Below are 18,135 nucleotides of genomic sequence, written 5' to 3' on the forward strand. Positions count from 1 at the left end.
CTTCCTCCTAGAGAGAGAGAAAGGACTTACTGCACTGGTGCCTGTTGTCCTCGTCACTGTTGTCCAGGCAATCGTTGTCCCCGTCACAGATGTAGATCCTGGGAATGCAGTTGCCATTGTCGCAGGTGAACAGATCCCCAAAGCAGGTGCGACCCTCGGACTTGCAGTAATCTGGCGGCTCGTCCGCTCCATCGCCGCAGTCATCGTCGCCGTCGCAGTACCAGGTGGCCGGGATGCAGCGATGATTCGGGCAGCGGAAGCTGTTGGTGGGGCAGGTCCTCTGGCCGCAGTGCAGCGGATCCTCGTCCGAGTTGTCGCCACAATCGTTGTCGCCGTCGCAGAGCCAGTAGGGCTCCACACAGATGTTGGTCTTCTCGCACTTGAGGTGATTCGCCGGACAGGTGGTGTTCATGGGGCACCGCTCATGGGTCTCGTCCGAGGTGGCATTGTCCTTGCAATCGTTGACGCCGTTGCAGACCTGAGCCTGCGGTATGCAGCGCCCGTTGCCGCAGGTAAACTCACCGTCCACGCAGGGCGGATAGGTGCAGCCCAGCTCGTCGGAGCCATCCTTGCAGTCATTCTCGTGGTCGCACTTCCAGGACTTGAAGATGCAGCGTCCGTTATTGCAGCGGAATTCGTTCGGGGAGCAGGAGTGATAGGCACAGTAGTTGGCGTCCTCGTCCGAATTGTCGCCGCAGTCGTCGTCGCCGTCGCAGGACCACATCCTCGAGATGCATCTGCCGTTCTTGCAGTAGAACTTGCTGGCCTCGCAGGTGTTGTTCCTTGGGGCGCACATCCTGCCCTCGTTCACCACCTTGGTGTTGTCATCGCATTTGCACTCCGCCTTGCCATTGGGCGCCGGGTGACAGCTCTGGGCGCAGCCACCGTTGTTGATCCGGCAGGGATTCACATTGCACTTCTGCCGATCGGCACTGTAGATGCGAATGTCGCGCGGCGAGTCCTCCAGCCGCTTGACCATCTCCACCATATTGGCGCCCGTGTGCTTCTCGGCCCGATAAACGCCGCGCAGCTGGAGATCCGTCCAGTAGATGTAGTTCCGGAACACGGTTATGGCAAAGGGATATATGGTGGCTGCCACCAGAAGCTCCCTGTTCTGGCCATCCAAGTCGGAACGCTCGATCTTCTCCCGCACCGCGTCCGTCCAGTACAGGCGTCGCTCGTCATAGTCAATGGCCAGGCCACTGGGCTGCGACAGATCCTTGTCCACAATGGCCCGCTTCTGGGAGCCGGCCATGGTGGTGCGGAATATCTTACCCGAGGTACCGAATCTACCCCAATCCGTGAAGAACAGGGTGCCGTTGCAGGGATCGAGGACAATGGCACGCGGCCGCTCCACGCGGGCAATCATTACCAGCTCACTGCCGTCGAGATTCATCGCGTAGATCGAGTTGTTCGAGCTGTCCGTCCAGTAGATCTTCCGCTGGGTCCAGTCGTAGGCAATGCCCTCGGGATTGATCCCCTTGTTGAGCACCACGTTGATGTCGTCGTGGCTGGGCTTGTTGGCCTTCGTGTAGGCGATCTTGGCCCAGGGACGGATCTGGGTGTACAGCATCCGGTTGTCGGCAAAGTCAAAGTCCAGGCCCACGACATTCGTGAGGTTCGTGAGCGGCGTGAAGGGCACCTCCGTGGAGTGGGGATCGAGGTTAACAGCCCGGATCTCGGTTCTGGTGGCAAACACCAGATACTCGTTCACCGTCTCGCACTTCCGTTCGTCGGCGCTCAGCTTTCCGGTGGCGCAGTCACAGCGGAAGCTCCTGCCCGAGGGACCGGTGGCCCCGCCCTCCGGCGGGAAGCTGAAGCACAGCTGGTCACAGCCACCGTTGCCGAGATGGGCACAGGGATTGGCATCGTCCTGTGGCTGATTGTTGATGTTGTAGATGGCAATGTCGCGCAGCTTCTCCAGGTTCGTCCTCACACGCACCGCCGACTCGTTGGCATTCAGCTTGGAGGCCTTAAAGACCGTCATCAGGTTCCTGTCCACCCAGTAGACATCGTTCAGATAGATGGCAATGCCCATGGGATTGGGCAGATCCCGACGGATGACCTTGCGATTGAGCCCATTGTACGAGATCTTCTGGATGGTGTCCAGCTTGGAGTCGACCCAGAAGATGTCGTGGGTCTGCATGTCAATGGTGAGATCCTTGGGCATCGAAATGCCCGAGGTGACCAGCGGGGTCCACTTGCTGCCATCGAGCAGGGCCTTGCCAATCCTCGGATGCTGCCCGTAGTCGATCCAGTAGAGCAGCCTCTTGATGGGATCCACGGCCAGCTCGCGCGGTGCATCGGTGGTGGTCTTCACCAAAACTTTCCTGTTGCTGCCATCCATCCAGCAGACCTCCACGTAGTTCTCGTGCGGATAGACGTTGGTGAAGTACATGTTGCCCGCCACCCAATCGATGGTTAGTCCCCGGATGCCGTTGCTGCCGATGCCATCCTTGACCACGTGCTGGATATCGGTGCCATTGGGTCGCGACCTGAAGATGCCGTTCCAATAGCCTCGATTGTACTCCGCCCAGTAGATCCATTGCTCACGGAACATCACGTCCACGTGCAGAATGTGGTGTCCTGGCCCGCTAACGGGCACCATGGCCTCGGTGCTGTCGCTGAGACTGTAGCCACGGATCGTGTCCAGCTGGGAGACCACGGCGAAGGTCTTGTAGGAGACACAATTGACTTCATTTTCCTTGCGGGAGCCAATGCCGCAGGCACAGGATCTCGTGGCAGCCTCGGCCGGCAGGCAGAGGTGCTTGCAGCCGCCGTTGTTCGTCTGGCAGGGATGCTGCATCGAGGCCCGCTTCTTGTAGATCATCATGGAGCGCAGGTCAGCCTCGTTGTCCACAATCGTCTTCGGGTTGTCGCCGTGCGGCAGGTCCAGCCGCACGATTCGCTCGTACAGGGGATCCAGATAGTAGAGCCTGTGATCCAGGATGCCCAGACTCTTGGGCTTGGCCATCGGATGCGAGTCCTTCATGGTGATCGTAGTGCGCTCATCCCCATTGTAATCCATGACGCCGATAAGACCCGGATTGCTGGCACTGTAGTACAGCAGCTTCTTCTCGATGTCCACCACCAGGGACTCGGGGTGGGAGATCTCCTTGAGGAGCACTATGGGATTCTTGCCGTTCATGTCCACGCGACCGATTTTCACCGGCACCTCCAGCACGCCCTCGTCGATCCAGAAGAGCTTGCCATCGGTGGGGTCCAGGACGATCTGCTTGGGCCGGGACACGGAGTTGGCATACCCATTGTTGGCCAAGATAATGGCCCTGTACTTCTGCTTGCCGTCCACGCGCACCGCCTCGATGTTGCTGGCCACCCGGTTGCCAATGTACAGATTCCTGCCCAGCCAGTCGAAGGCAATGGTGTAGGGTGCACCCACCATGCCGTTGTCGATGCCCAGGAAGAGGGTCTTGTTGCCGCCGCCATAGGGGGTCGTGTAGATGGTGCAGTTCTCGTCGTCATCCTCCCTGCCCTGCACCCAGTACAGGGTCTCGCCCTTGCGATCAAAGTCCAGGCCAGTGCTGCTCTCGATACCAATCACCGGGGCCAGGGCTCCGGCTCTGGCATCCCCTCCATTCAGCGGCAGATCCACAATCTGTGTGCCCTTGACCACCATCAGGAAGGGGTTCTCCTCCTCGATGCAGCGACCCTCGCTCAGCAGCTTGAAGCCGGGCTTGCACTTGCAGGAGTAGCCCTCGGGGGCTTGGGGACTCAGCAGGCACAGGTGCTGGCAGTGGGCCTGGGCGCAGGGATTCGGGGACATGGGCTGCAGGGAGGCATGGTGGACATGGATGGACAGCGGCTGGCTTATCAGGTGCGAGACCACGGTCTGGTTCTTGCCTCGGAACTTGTTGGCGGACAGCACGCGATTCAGCTGCCGGTCCGTCCAGTAGAGGGTGTCCTCAAAGAGGGACAGCGAGTGTGGGTGGAGCAGGTAATGGCTGCTGGCCAGGACCTGCTGCCTGCCGGTACCGTTGTAATAGCAAAAATCAATAAAGTCCAGCTTGGAGTCCGCAAAGTAGACCCTCTTGGTGGCTATGTCCAGGGTCAGGCCGTTGGGCCAGTATATCTTCGTGTTGATGATCGTCTTGCGCATGCTGCCGTCCATGCCGATGCGCTCCACTCGCGGATTCTCGCCCCAGTCCGTCCAGAAGATCCACCTGGCCCCGGGGCTCGGGTCGATGCACATGCCCCGCGGCTGGGTGATGTTCTCCCTGACCAGGACCAACCGATTCGAGCCGTTCTCCGCCGACACCTCGATGGTGTTCAGCTTGCTGTCCAGCCAGTAGAGATTCTGTGCTATCCAGTCGTAGGCCAGTCCCTCGACCAGATCCAGGCCCGTGTTGATGATCTCCTGCGGCTCCATGCCCCTGTCCAGGCGTGAGATCTTCTTCAGCTTCATGTCGCTCCAGAAAATGGTGCCCGTGTGCATATTCGAGGCGGTGGCCACCACGTTCTCCACAATGATGGGCACCCGCTCCAGGCCCTGCTCCTTGAGGTCGGCCACCAGGATCGAGTGGCGATTGGAGATGATCAGGAAGGCGGCCGTGTGATTGACAGCCTTGCAGGTGTGCTTGTTCGGCTCCAGGATGTAGCCATCCGTGCAGGAGCAGAAGTAGGAGCCCTTGGTATTGGTGCACTGCTGCGAGCAGAGTCCCGGTGGATCGCACTCGTTCGTATCGATGCAGGTGAATCCGTCCTCGCCGATCTCCGAGCCCGGCGGGCAGACGCACAGCGCCCCATTAGGCGTCTTCTGGCAGAAGCTGGAGCACTGACCCGCCTGGTGCTCGCACTCGGCCAGGTCGCAGCCCTCGCCCTCGTCGGAGCCATTGGGACAATCGGGCGTATCGTCGCAGACGGAGGTGATGTTCACACACCGCTCGGAGACGCCGGGACACTGCCACTGGCCGTGCGGACACTTGAAGGGCGGCGGAACACAAGCATGCTCGGCACCCTCGTCCGAGTTGTCGCCACAATCGTCCTTGCCGTCGCAGATATAGGCCTTGAACACGCAGTTGGTGTTGTTGCACTTGAAGAAGTTCTGGGCACAGGTGATCTGGCCGCATTCCTGCTCGTCGGAGTGATCGGAGCAGTCGTTGGAGCCGTCGCAGTGCCAGGCAATGGGTATGCAAAAGCCGGTGGACTTGCAGCGGAAGTGCTTCTCCAGGTTGCACTGGTTGGGTCCCATCGAGGGGCAGCCCAGTTCGTCGGAGCCGTCGTTGCAGTCCGGTATCCCGTCGCACTTATACGACTCCTCGACGCACTGCCTCAGGTCGGCGCACTTGAACTGATTCGCCAGACACGAGATCGGCGGACAGTCCTTCTCGTCCTGCTTGTCGAAGCAATCGTCGTCGCCGTCGCACACCCAGCTCTGGGGGATGCAGTGGCCCGTCCGGGGACACGTAAACTGGAAGTAGGCACAGGTCTTCTCCGCACAAAAGTCACCCTCGTCACTGCCGTCGCCGCAATCGTTCTCGCTGTCGCACTTCCACATGTTGGGTATGCATCGCCCGTTGGCGCAGGCGAACTGGGAGGTGCCGCAGGTCACGTTGCCGCACTCCTGCTCATCGGAGTTGTCGCCGCAGTCGTTCTCCTGGTCGCAGCGGAAGTTCTGGGGAATGCAGCGGCCGGAACGGCACTGGAATTCGTTGGCTCCGCAGGTGGGTTCTGGGGAAGATTCAAGGTTATCTAAAGGTCGGTTATGGCCTAGTCTGGACTACTCACTTGTGCAGTTCTGCTCCTCGTCGCTGTTGTCCAGGCAATCGTCGTCCCCATCGCAGACCCACGACTTGGGTATGCATCGCTGGTTGTTGCAGGTAAAGTCCCAGGAGTTGGGGCAGGGCTGTACCGGTGGTTCGGCCCCGGGATCGGGCATACAGCTCACTTGATCCTCGGCCAAACGCTCGCCATAGGGACAAGAGCAGCGAGCCTGCAGGCGTCCAAATGAGGGTGAGGGTGTGGTCATCTCACCGGAGCTGGAGTTCTGAGCTCCTCCGCCTCCGATGGGCACCGCAAAGCAGATCTTCTGGCAGCCGCCATTGTTTCGGTGACAGGGCTGCGTGTCCGCTATCCTCTGGACCTCGTGGCTGTAGACCTTGACACCGTACAGCCTGTTGGTCTGCGGCTCCCGGACCATCATCTCCTCCTGCTCGCCGGTGAGCTTGTGCAGCCTTATGATGGCATCCAAGCGCCAGTCCGTGATGTACATCCAGTCGTTGTGGATCACAATGGAGAAGGGGTGTCTTACCAGGCGAGAGTTGACTGTCTTGATGTCCGTGCCATCCAGATTGGCATGCTGCACGTGATCCAACAAGGCGTCGCACCAGTAGACGCGATCCTCCTTGAAGTCTATGGAGAGGCCATTGGGCCAGCCCAGGGTCACGTTCTTGAAGACCAGCAGTCCGCTGCCATCGGTATTGGCTCTCGTTATGTTGGCCGGGCGATCCCACTCGGAGAAGAAGATGAAACCGCGATTGGGATGGACCACGATGGCACGCGGACGCTTCAGGTTCTTCAGTAGCGTCCGTCGATGGGTCACATTCCTTGTGGACAGGACATTTAGGGTGCCCTTGCGGGAGTCAATATAGTACAGATTCTTGGAGGCCCAGTCAACGGCCAGACCCTCGACGCCCTCGTTCTGGGAGGCGAGGACTATCTCACGGCCAGTGCCATTGCGGTGCACCCGATAGATCACATCCTGCAGGACATCCGAGTAGTAGATGAACTCGTCGCGGGCATCAAAGTCCAGGCCCACGAACCTGGCTCGTCGCGAGACCACCGGCATGATGGCATCACTGAAGCCCTCAATCACCGGCTCCAAGACCTTGCCCTTGATGAATCGCTGCTGGGAGTACATGAGGAACTCCACCACGGGCTTGCAGAGCTTCAGATCCGTCTCCAGCTGGTAGCCGGTGGAGCAGGCACAGCGGAAACCCAGGCCAGTGGGGGCACCCTTCACGGCCGTCACAATGCACATGTGATTGCAGCCGCCGTTGTTGTTACCGCAGGGATTCGATACCCTCGGCTGGCTGAGGGCATGCACGGCAATGATACCCTTGGGCTCCCTGATGTCCTTGGCCTTGTACGTCACCTGAATGGAGCTGGGTCCCTCGAACTTGTCCACCGACATGATGCCCTGCTTGGTGGCATCCGTCCAGTAGATCCTGTTCTCGAACAGGGCCAGTCGCGAGGGACTGGGCACCTGCTGCCCCCGGAGCACCATCACCCGATGGGCCCCCTCATAGTCCACCGACTCGATGTAGTCCAGCAGGGAATCGCACCAGAAGACCCGCTTGCTAATAATATCCACCGTCACGCCGCTGGCCTTGTACGCCGCCTCCGAGACAATGGATCTGGCATGTGTGCCATCCATATGTGCCCTCAGCACCTGGCCACCATCCGCCACGAACATCAGGCCCGCTGTGGGATCCAGAGCCAGGTCGGCGGGTGAGGTAAGATTGGAGCCGAGAACCACGGCATGCCACTGGCCACTCAGCTCGAACACATCGATCTTCTGACCCACCAAATCCGCCACATAGATCTTATCACCCACCCAGTCCACGGCCAAGGCCACGGGTGCCCAGGTCCCGGGCAGGGTCTGATCGAACGGCGACACTGCCTTGTTTTGCGGGTCCAGGGGCAGACTCTGCACCTTTCTCGTCTTGATGTCCGACCAGTAGAGCGTGTTCCTGGCATAGTGGAAGGTAACACCTGCCGCTGCCGTGGCATTGGCCAGGATCTTGGTGTCGGTGCCATGGGAGAGCATCCTCATGATGGCTCGGTCGTGGGCAAAGATCAGTTGCAAGTTATTGGCATCTGGGGCTATGCACTTGGAGTCATTGATCAGCGAGTAGCCCTGGGCACATTGGCAAGTGTAGGAGCCCAGGGTGTTGGTGCACAGCTGGTCACAGTGTCCCCACTCGGCGCACTCGTCCAGGTCCACGCAGGTCCTGTTGTCGGGGGCCAAGGACTGACCCGGTTTGCAGTAACAGACGCCGCCGGTGAGGGAGGGTCGGCATTTGAACTCGCAGCTCAAAGCGGGACACGAGGCAATGGCTGAGGGGAGGGAGAATAACCAGGATGAGGTCAGGAGTAAGTCAACAGTAAGTTAGGAGTAAGTCAGCAGTAAGTTAAGATAGAGTCAGGAGTAAGTCGGGAGTAAGTCAGTATAACTAGATACAGTATCTTTTGGGTGGTAATACTCACAGCAATTGGTCTCCTCATCGCTGCCATCTTCACAGTCACGCTTTCCATCGCACAGCTGCGACTTGAGGATGCATTTGGGCGTGCCACTGGCCCCGCCCCGAGGACAAAGGAACTTGTTGTCCGGACAGGCAATGGCCGTGCAGTTGGCCTCGTCACTCTTGTCCGCACAGTCGTGGTAGCCGTCGCAGTGGAAGTTGTAGGGGATGCACAAGGCATTCGAGCAACGGAACTGGGCATGGTGGCAGGGTGGAAAATCTAGATAAAAAAAAAAGAAACAAACAAAACAAGGATTAGCAGAAAGGATAGGTTTAGGCTTGGGCATCACTTACTGCAACCCTGCTCATCGGAATTGTCACCACAATCGTCCCGATGGTTGCACTTGAGGGCGGCATCTATGCACTTGTGCCCATTGGCACACCGGAACTGGTCCAGGCGACAGGACACGCCGGTGCAGCCATCCTCGTCCCGTCCAGTACGGCAATCCAGGTAGCCATCGCAGCGCTTCTCCTTGGGCACACAGGGTCCCACCAGCCGGGCGCCCTCCGCTGGAGCAGCTCCATTGGGGGCATTGCAGAAGACGTCCGTGTGCTGGCACTTTCGATAGGCTGGAAAGGAGGGGTTGTTTTTAAATACAAATATATATTTATATATTATATTATTTATATTTGATTTATTTCTTTTTTAATTTGTAGCTTTAACCGAAACCCTTTAAAGCCTTTAATTAGTTATTTTGGGCCTGGGCTTACTCTATTATTTAGAATTTCGGCGCAAACACCCCTGAGATAATAATAATCTGTGCCTGACTGCACTCAATTAGTGCGCATTTTCGGGGTCCTCTGTTATAATTAATCGCATTTGCATTGAGAAGCTAGTAAAATGAATCCTTGACAGGGTCTGGACTGGGCCATAATTCAAAGGCTCTGCGGGGGAAGGTCCTTGGCGCATTGTTCAGGACAGGGACAGGGACAGGGACAGGGACAGGCGGCAGTTTCTCGGTTCATCAGAGTCCTCTGTTGTCTGTCGTCTGTCGTCTGTCGTCTGCCTTCTGCCAGCTTCCTAGGATCTCTCAGAGAGCGAGAGATATATAGGGGGTTTGTGGGGTTTCCGGGGAGAAAGGGCGGCTTAAAAATGGCAGGCCAAAACTATTTGTGCTGCCAAAGACATTAAATTTTGATGCCAGACATTTTGGGTGGGACTCGGAGGCTGAGCTGATGGAATGGCTGGGAAGGAAGGTCCTTGGCCTGGTCCTGGGCACGCATGGTGTATACATAATGCATGGCCGCTGTACAAATGTTGGGGCGTGATTGTCCCTCCATTGGTCCATTGGTCCATCTGTCTGGCGGTCAGTCAGTCGCCCTCGCATTGTGCACTTGAGTTGTATGTGTGTGTGTGTGTGCGAGTGTGGCTGCGTATGTCTGTGTGTGTGTGTGCTATATGTATGTGTTGGCAGGCAAGAGTGCTATAAATTATCGAGTAGTTCGGCCGCTGGACCCTCCTACTCCATCTATTTCTCCTGCTCTATCTACTCCTCCTTCTGCCTTCTTTCGCCCTTTCTCCATCTTTTCCTTCTTCTCCCTTTCCCCCTTGTCCCCTTTCTCCTTCTCCTTTTCTCATCCTCCTCTGAGAATAAAAAAAAGGACATATGCTTAGGCCTGACACAAGTTAACGACTTTAAATACCTCTCATTCGGTAATTATTTCAGTAATTACCTTAAAATTTAAATTTAAAAATGGGTTAATTTCCTAGTTTAAATATGTTTCTTTTAAAATTAAAATGCAGCTTTAAACCTTTAACATTCCTGTACAAATTAGAATTAAAGCTATGCTTAATAATATTTTAAGTCTATAAAAAAATTAATATTTGTAATATAATTCCTATTAAGCCTTAGAAATTCCTGTTAAAAATCGATTTAAATAATAATATTTTAATAATTATATTTGAAGTCATAAAAAAAGCTTCCAAGTTGTATTTTTTACCTATTATTATAATTTAAAAGTACTTGTAAAAAAATTCCGGGTAGAATTCATAATTTTTTTGTAGCAGTTCCTATTTCTAAATATTTACAGGGTATTTCAAAGGCTTCGATTAATATGAAAATGTTATTAATTTGAATGACTAAATTGTAAAAAAATTTTTTAAGTTTAAATTAAATGAAAATATAAATTATACATAAAATAAAATGTGTCTTTATTAAACTCAAGAGTAAACTTTAGTTAAAAATAACTTTATTTTTCTATATATATTTTCTAAAAGAAACAGACACTTATTTCTCGCCGTGCACTGTAGATGTATATATCCGTTTAGGTTTAATCCTCGACTGGTTGATCTATATGCCCATCCCCCCCAGGGCTCTCTCTCTCTGGACATCATAAACTTGGCAAACGGGGTTATTTTATGCATGTCTCCCGCTTCTTAAGCTGCCGGAATCACTCGTCGTCGTCCTTTGCACTCCGTGCTCCAGCTTGGGGCCCTACACCCCACCCTCGGCCAGGTCCTGGAGCACTCCTCCAACGGCTCCAACGGGAGCATCCGAGTGTGGCAGGGCAAACTTAATTAGTGCAAGTTAAACAAGCCAAGTTGTATAAATATTCCCGACAGCACAAAACTTTCTCCAAGCAAAACAATGGAATGCGTATCCCACATTGCGTCTCTGCTGCTCCCTATGTGCGAGTGCAGGTAGCGCCGCCAGGCTGTCCCTGTCTGTCTGCCCCTCCCACACCCCACCCCCCACCCCCCACGCCCTTTGTACGGAAAAAAATACAAAACGAGAAAAAATTACATCAAATATACATTTAACCAGGTGAAGGGTTTAAATATTAATTTCAATTAGAAATCAAGTCGAGCTCCCCAGAATTTCAGAATTAAAAATTAAATCAAAGGGAGAAACTAGGAAAAATGAAAAAGGAAATGCACAGAATTAATTTACTATTTTACAAGATTTGTAAAATAATTTAAATAATTATTTAAGGAATTTCAAACATTATTAAAACTCTGCTGATTAGAAATAAACAATTAAATTGAAATCAAACCGAAAAAAGAAATATTTTTAAATCAGCAAAAATTAATTTAAGATTTATTACGGGGACTAAAAAATAATTTAAATTGAAAAAGCAATTTTTTTTTAAGAATTCAATATTAAATATATAAATTTAAATTTAAAAATTGAGTAACAGTCGTCAAAATTTAAGAATTAAAATTAAATCAAAGGGAAAAACTCTTTAAATATTTAAAATGCAAATTAGTTATTTTTTATGGTATACTAATTTATATACTAAAACCCAAAAAAGTGGAAAATTTAAAAATTAAAAGTAACTGTTAAAATATATATTTCTTTTTAAAATTAATTTTAGAACTTCACTAAATAATTCAATATTTAAATTAATTAATATTGCTAAAAATAATAAACAAAGTGAATAATAACGATCTAAATATTTAATTAGTATATTAAATGTTTTTATCAAAGAATATTTATAAATTAAATATTTTGTTCAAGTGCATAAATCTCTATTTTTGTTGTTTTTTTCCCCTTTTTTTTTAGTCTCCCCTTGGGGTTTTCCTATTGACAAAGTGGAGCGACGGAAGGGGAAATTTTTTTGTAGACCAACTCCAACTCCGCGGAATCATAAAAATGTGTCACGCACTCCGGGAACGGTCTGCTCCTCACCTCCCCATCCCCATCCCCCCGAAACCTTTTCCAACCTCCTACTATATACTACCATTCCTACATTAACTTTGTTAGTGCTAATCCCTGGAACCGCTGCAGCTGGGCGTTTTGGCCAGGCCAATAGATTTACGACCCCAATTTGTTACAAATTCTGTAGCTGCCTGGCTTTTCTATAACATATATTCAAGATATCGATCAATAAAGAACGTATGTAGATCTAAAGATATTTTATCTTTGATCAAGGGTAAGATCAAATTTTGATTATATATTATTTGTTAATAAAGACAACATAGATTGTTTGTTTGTTGAAAAATATAATATTTAAATATTTAAAATTTTCGATATATGCTTTTCTTTGCGATATGCAATCTTAATTATCGATATCGATATCCTATCACTATCCTATCACTACAAAAAAATATATTATAATGGCTAAAAAAAGGGCTTTGGTGTTTTTGTAGCTGCAATCATTGCAATTTTCACGGCAAGAACATAAAATAGTGCTCGTTCCTTGCCCCTTTATTTAGACTCTTTACACACCCACCTACCCTACCCATCTTTATTTTTCCTCTGAACCTCCCCTCCCCCACCTTTTGTTGGAAAAGCTTCATTTTTCACTCGCTTCTCCGTTTTGGTTGCAAAAACTTTTTGGCACTAAACTTTGCACCGAAAAATAGCGGGAGTGAAGCTTGTTGTTGGCACTTTGCAAACAACCAACAACAACGACACTTACTGCCCCCGCATTTTCTCTCACTGTTTTTTTTGTTGCTGTCTTTGTTTATTTTTTTTGTTTTTGTTTTAACCAAACACTTTCTAATTGGGTTCTCTGGTTCTTTCCCTTCGCTGTTTTCTCAGCATTAACTTTTATTGCAAGCCAAGACTTTTATGCGTGTATCAAGTGGAGAGAGTAGTTTTCTGGGTGGAATTTTCTTTACGGTGGGTTGTGTAATTACGCGCGACAAGTGCCACGCCCCCATGTCCCATTCTCCCCCTCCGAGAAGCACCAGAAACCCCGGCCACTGGTAGCGTCACGTTTAGCTGCAGTCAAATAAACGTCAGCTGCAATCGTCGCCACTCACAAAACTACAGAGAGAGAAAAAACGAGATAAAAACGGGGGCAAAGAGTAATGGAGAAGGTGGCAAGTAGAGGAGAATTTCAGGAGAATAGGGGGCTGAAAGAAAGGAGAAGGGGGCCAGAGAGGAGGAGTTGGTGACAGTTTATGAGACATTTGGCAGTGCTGGAAAGTTGGTTCTAAAATCGCAAAAAAAATGTATATATTTTAGGGAAATACATTCTAAATAATATTAAATAAATTGCTAATCAAAATTTAAATGTTAATTCGCTTTAATAATAATGTTTTTTAATAATTTGTAAGCTTGGAAATTGACTAATAAAGTTTCTTAGCAGTTTAAGAAGCATTAAAAAATAAGTTATATTTAATGAAATAAAATAAATAAGAAATATATTATTTAAATTTATATTTAAAGTGGTTTCTTTTAAGTTTGGAAACAGATGTTAAATTAGTTACATATTAAGTTCAACAAAGCAAAAGTAAAATATAAATAATAAGGGCATTTGTTTCTGCCTAGTATTAAATACGTTCTCTCTCTCTCTCTCTTTCTCTCTTAATTTAATTTGTAAATTGTTATTTAATAATTACTAATTTAACAAAGCCTATAGAAACTTACTTTATTCTATACAAAAATTACGTACTTTTCCTCTATACATTTTTTTTTTAATACATTTTTATATTACGTATACGCACTGTTGTCACTTTAAAAATTTTATTTTATTTATTTAGCGTTATTTTTTTTTAAGTTTTGCATTAATTTCATTAATTTTTCTTTTGCATTTGTTAACACTGAACAGTTAAATGAAATGACTGCGGCCATAACACTTAAGTCCTGTGGGCCAGGTATACGAAAAAAGGGGAAGAACTCTGGTGAGCTTAAGCTCTACGATGCTCCCTCTGGTTTTACGCACTTTTTTACGCGGCAGTATCTGCCTCATTAGATGCTGCCTGCAATTAAAACGAAATGCGAAATGTCCGCTTGGAAAATTGTACCCAACCCCTCCGTTCTTTCCTTATCACTTTTCCCTCATTTTCCTCATTTTCCTCTCGTTTTCTACCGCCCCGCTCTTCCGGCTTGTTTTTTTTTTTTTGGGGACTGCTGCTCATCTGGTTTCAGTAAACAGAGAAGAGTGCTTTAGTCCCTATTTTAAATTAGAGATGACAAAGTTGATTGCTTGCATCGATTTATTAATATTTAGTTATCGGAGATATATTTTTATATCAAAAATCAGACTTCTGGGGCATCAGTCTAAATAATTTTCCATTACATTTTGAAATAAATAAAAAGAAATATTAAATAATAATAATAGAATATATATAAAAAAATATGTTGTTGTTAATTAAATCATATTTCGATAAATATTTTTATCGATATATATATTTGAAATCACACTTTCTCTCCCACTACTACTGACTCAGCTTCAGCTTGTTGACTTGCGACCGCAACGCTGGCGTAGAAGGAAACAAAAATAATCGGCAAAGCGGAAATGGGTGGCTTTTGGGCGGGCAATTGGGGGGTGGGTGGCGGAAGTTGGCGGGGTGATAAGGTAACGGTAGAGCAGTAACTTCCAAGTGTCCTTTGCAGCAGCAGATGTTCGCTGTTTGTTCTCACAGTTATTAGTGGAGGAGCGCTTATTTCGCACTGAGTTTGGAGGTGTTCTTGTGTACACAAGTAGTAAGATATAACTACACTTGGGAAAAATAAGGTATGAACAACATTTGGTCACTAAATGTTGTCTTAACTTTAAAAATTACTTTGCAATAAATATATGTATATATTAGAAATATATTTTAATGATATACTTAGCTTTTCCTAATTATTCAAAATGAAAGAGATCCTAAATTACAGCCAAGACCTTATCTTTAGAACCATTATTTGGGGGAGTTCATTCTTGAAAAAACTTATGATTTAAGGCCTGGAAATATTAGTTAAAATACAAACAATCTGCCATGATTTTAATTACACACATGGCCCCATTTATAAGGCATTTGGTGGGGCAGGATGTGGGTGTTTGGCTCCTCTGTATCTGTGGACTATCTGTCTGGCTCATCCTCCATCTTGGGCTCCGGGCTCCCCCCACATTCATCTCCCTGCTCGCACAACACCTGAAGTAATTAAATAGTTGAAATAAGCCCGCTCTAATATTTATATGCCATAAATTAAGCAAACAAAGGCAAGCGAAGCAAACAAACACACACCGACGAGGAGAGTGGGAAATGGGTGGAAAATCCCGGGAAAATCGGGGGAAAAAGGTTCCCCACTGTCAACGAGACGAGACAAGCAGAAGAAGACGACGCGTTGACACGTACGCAAAATAAATTTGTTAAGAACGCAATAAGAGTGAACATTTTGTCGCCATTTAAGCGCGATAAATTATTGTGCAACAAAGAGCGAGCGAGAAGGCTGCTGGCACTAGAAGGAGAAAGCCAGAAAGAAAGGCACGAAGGACCTGCAGCTCTCTCTCCCTCTCTCTATCTCTCTCTCCCTTTCCCGCTTCTCGTTTTACGGCAACGTCTTATTAAATTAAAATGAAATTTAAACTTGATCTTGTGCCGGCAAAAGTTTTCTACGCCAAAAAGGAGTGAAGTTGTTGCGCCTTCCATCTCTGTCTGCCATCTGCCCTGCATCAGTGTTGTTTTCAAAACTCAAAAAATGGCTAAAAATATTTGCAAGCTAAGTAAATGTTTCCCTAAAAAACTATTGTTTGACAAAACATTACTTAAAGTATTGAAAAATATGTTCAAATATGTCTTTAGTTGTATTAATAGTATTAGGTTAAGACTTGCAGTAATAACATGAAATGTCCTTGTTAAGTAACGATAGAGTCTAGTATTTAAGAGAGAGCTTATCGATAAAACGATAAGTATTACAATTAAGTTTAATTATTTTGTTAAGGAGAAATATTCAACGGTATAATTGCAAATTAATAAAACCTAAGCAAATCCAACTTTAAAAAGCTTTTCAAATTGCAAGTAATGTTATTTTTTGTGGCTTTATCTTATGCCAGAGAAGGATATAGCCAAGTGATCAGCTTCGGCTGCTCCCAACTGCGGACAAATTGGCCTTCTAGCTCGGCTTAGAAGGAGTGCGGAGGAGGAGCTCAGGGCCAGGACCAAGTTGCCAGGCGTTTGTCTAGCCGTTTTCACGATTTCGGAGTTTCAACTAGACGGAGAGTCGTCAAAGCTGCCGGCTAAAACTTGCACAAAAGGATGCCGACTGGCTGGAGCAGGAGGGGAAGGACTTTTGCGGAAGGACACTTGGAAATTGGTCGCCTCAAAGATATTTAAATATTTGTTTGCCTGTCGGTGTATGAGTGTGCATAAATCTTAAATAACAAGCAATAAATGCTTCTACAAGTCCCGGGCACTTTTTGGCGATTTGCATGGACATGCCGCCTGCTTTCACCCCCACTTTTCCGCTTTTCTCATTTCCCGCTTTTCTTGGATTCTCACCAGGCAAACTTTTAATCAAAATGTGCGGCTCACAGTCTGCTGGCTGAATGCACTTGAACTTTATGCGGAGGAGTTGGTAGTAGGGAAATCCTGGAAAAGCGGCAAAGCTGCAAAAGAAAGAAGGGGGGGGGGGGGAGCCTCCCCTCTACTCCTACTTCATACTATACAAAGTCCGACCGAGCGAGAGCTGTTGAAAATGCATTAAATTCTTTGCCCAAAAACGAGCAGACAACAGGGACTTTTCCCAAGGATATTCAGGGGGGAGAAGGAGGAGGTGTCCTGTCAGCGGATTATTAAAGTCATCAGCGATAAATATTCCCCCAAGTGCCAAGAGCCTTAAATTAATCGGCGGCCCGTCTGTCCTGTTCGTTGGTTAAAAGTGAAAAGTTATGGAAATTGGTTATTAGGCAAGGGGAAATTTTGTGGAAATTATTTAAAGGAGATTTTAGTGTTTAACTAAAATTTTAAGTGATTTGTTTTATAACTTAATATCTCAAACATAAATAAAAAAAAAAATTTATAACATAACTTAATTAATAGATATAGTTTAATATATTAATAAACAACATTTTTGTTGACTTTAAGGGAGGATTTTATTTAATTTATTATTTAATAAAATTATTCATTGATCAAAATAATTTAAATCGAATAATCTACAACCTTCTGACTTTTGTTTGTAAATTTTAAGTAAAGATTTTAGTAAATTTTCAATGTCTAAATACATTTTCAATGTCTAAATTAATTTAAATATTTCTTGTTACGTTTTTACAAGCTTATTTAAGCAAATTATTAACTAAAATAATTTATATTAAATAGGAGACATATTAAACTATAAATATGAGCAATTTATGTACATATCCTTGAGAGAATTTTAGTAATTTATTGAAAAATATTATGATAAAAGAATAAATATATTAAATATCTGACATTTTTCCCACTTTGTGTGATTAATTTTCTTGTTAAATATTCCCAATATATAGACCCAACTCAAACCTAGATAATAAGAGGTATTTAATGTGTTCGTGATGCCTCAGCTTCCTCTCTGAAAACTCCCTTTCCCAGCGGATTTTCCCTTTCCTTGAAGTGTATCCATTTTCACTGGCTGTTAACCAAAGTTCATTTGCCATTCCGTTCATGAAGCTCTCTCTCCCTGGGCTGGCAATCATCAATTTACATTCCCCACAACTAGCTAAAGGGTTAACCTTTCACCCAAAAACCCGCAAAAAACAAAATATAAAAAAAAAACTGGAAAAGATTTATGGCCCAACATCAAATTGATCCATTTGTGTTATGCCGTGCTGAGTTCGCCTTGAGTTTTCCTCGCTAATTTGCGGCCCTTACCTTGGGGATTTCAAGGATATCCTTTTACAGATATCCCCTTGGCATATATGTAGTAAGTTTCGGGGTGAAGAATAAATATTTATGTACTGTTTCGGGGGCACCTTTGTGTAATATAGTTGGGAAAACAAGAAAACAAGAGCTGCGGTCGCCTCCCTCGGTTCATGTGAATTTGTTGGAATTTGCATACATAAAATTGGCATAATAAAATGTAAACATTTTGCTAAGCAAATTGTTGCTCCCCCTTCAGACATTCGAGAGAGCAAGGGAAAAGGACTTTCAGGACGACCCAGCCAATATTTGTCGAGTCAACAAATTTACATTGAAAGTGAGAAAAGGCACGCTTCCCACACAAGGGATCCTTGAGATTCAATTCGTTTG

General features: G+C 47.4%; 1 protein-coding gene across 6 annotated transcripts in view; it reads right to left on the reverse strand.

Moving 5' to 3' along the window:
• The window catches only part of mgl (low-density lipoprotein receptor-related protein megalin), a 164,896-nt gene that overhangs the window by 7,524 nt on the left and 139,237 nt on the right, over nucleotides 1-18,135 (reverse strand). For all 6 annotated transcript variants that reach the window (XM_070287816.1, XM_070287815.1, XM_070287814.1 and 3 more), the window contains exons 5-8: nucleotides 8,556-8,831; nucleotides 8,227-8,481; nucleotides 5,746-8,076; nucleotides 31-5,688 (exon numbers count right to left, since the gene is read on the reverse strand). In XM_070287816.1, the coding sequence (XP_070143917.1) occupies nucleotides 31-5,688; nucleotides 5,746-8,076; nucleotides 8,227-8,481; nucleotides 8,556-8,831 (8,520 nt within the window). The remainder of the gene's footprint in view (nucleotides 1-30; nucleotides 5,689-5,745; nucleotides 8,077-8,226; nucleotides 8,482-8,555; nucleotides 8,832-18,135) is intronic.

Source organism: Drosophila kikkawai, chromosome X (assembly GCF_030179895.1).
Source record: "Drosophila kikkawai strain 14028-0561.14 chromosome X, DkikHiC1v2, whole genome shotgun sequence".
Classification (NCBI taxonomy): Eukaryota; Metazoa; Arthropoda; class Insecta; order Diptera; family Drosophilidae; genus Drosophila; species Drosophila kikkawai.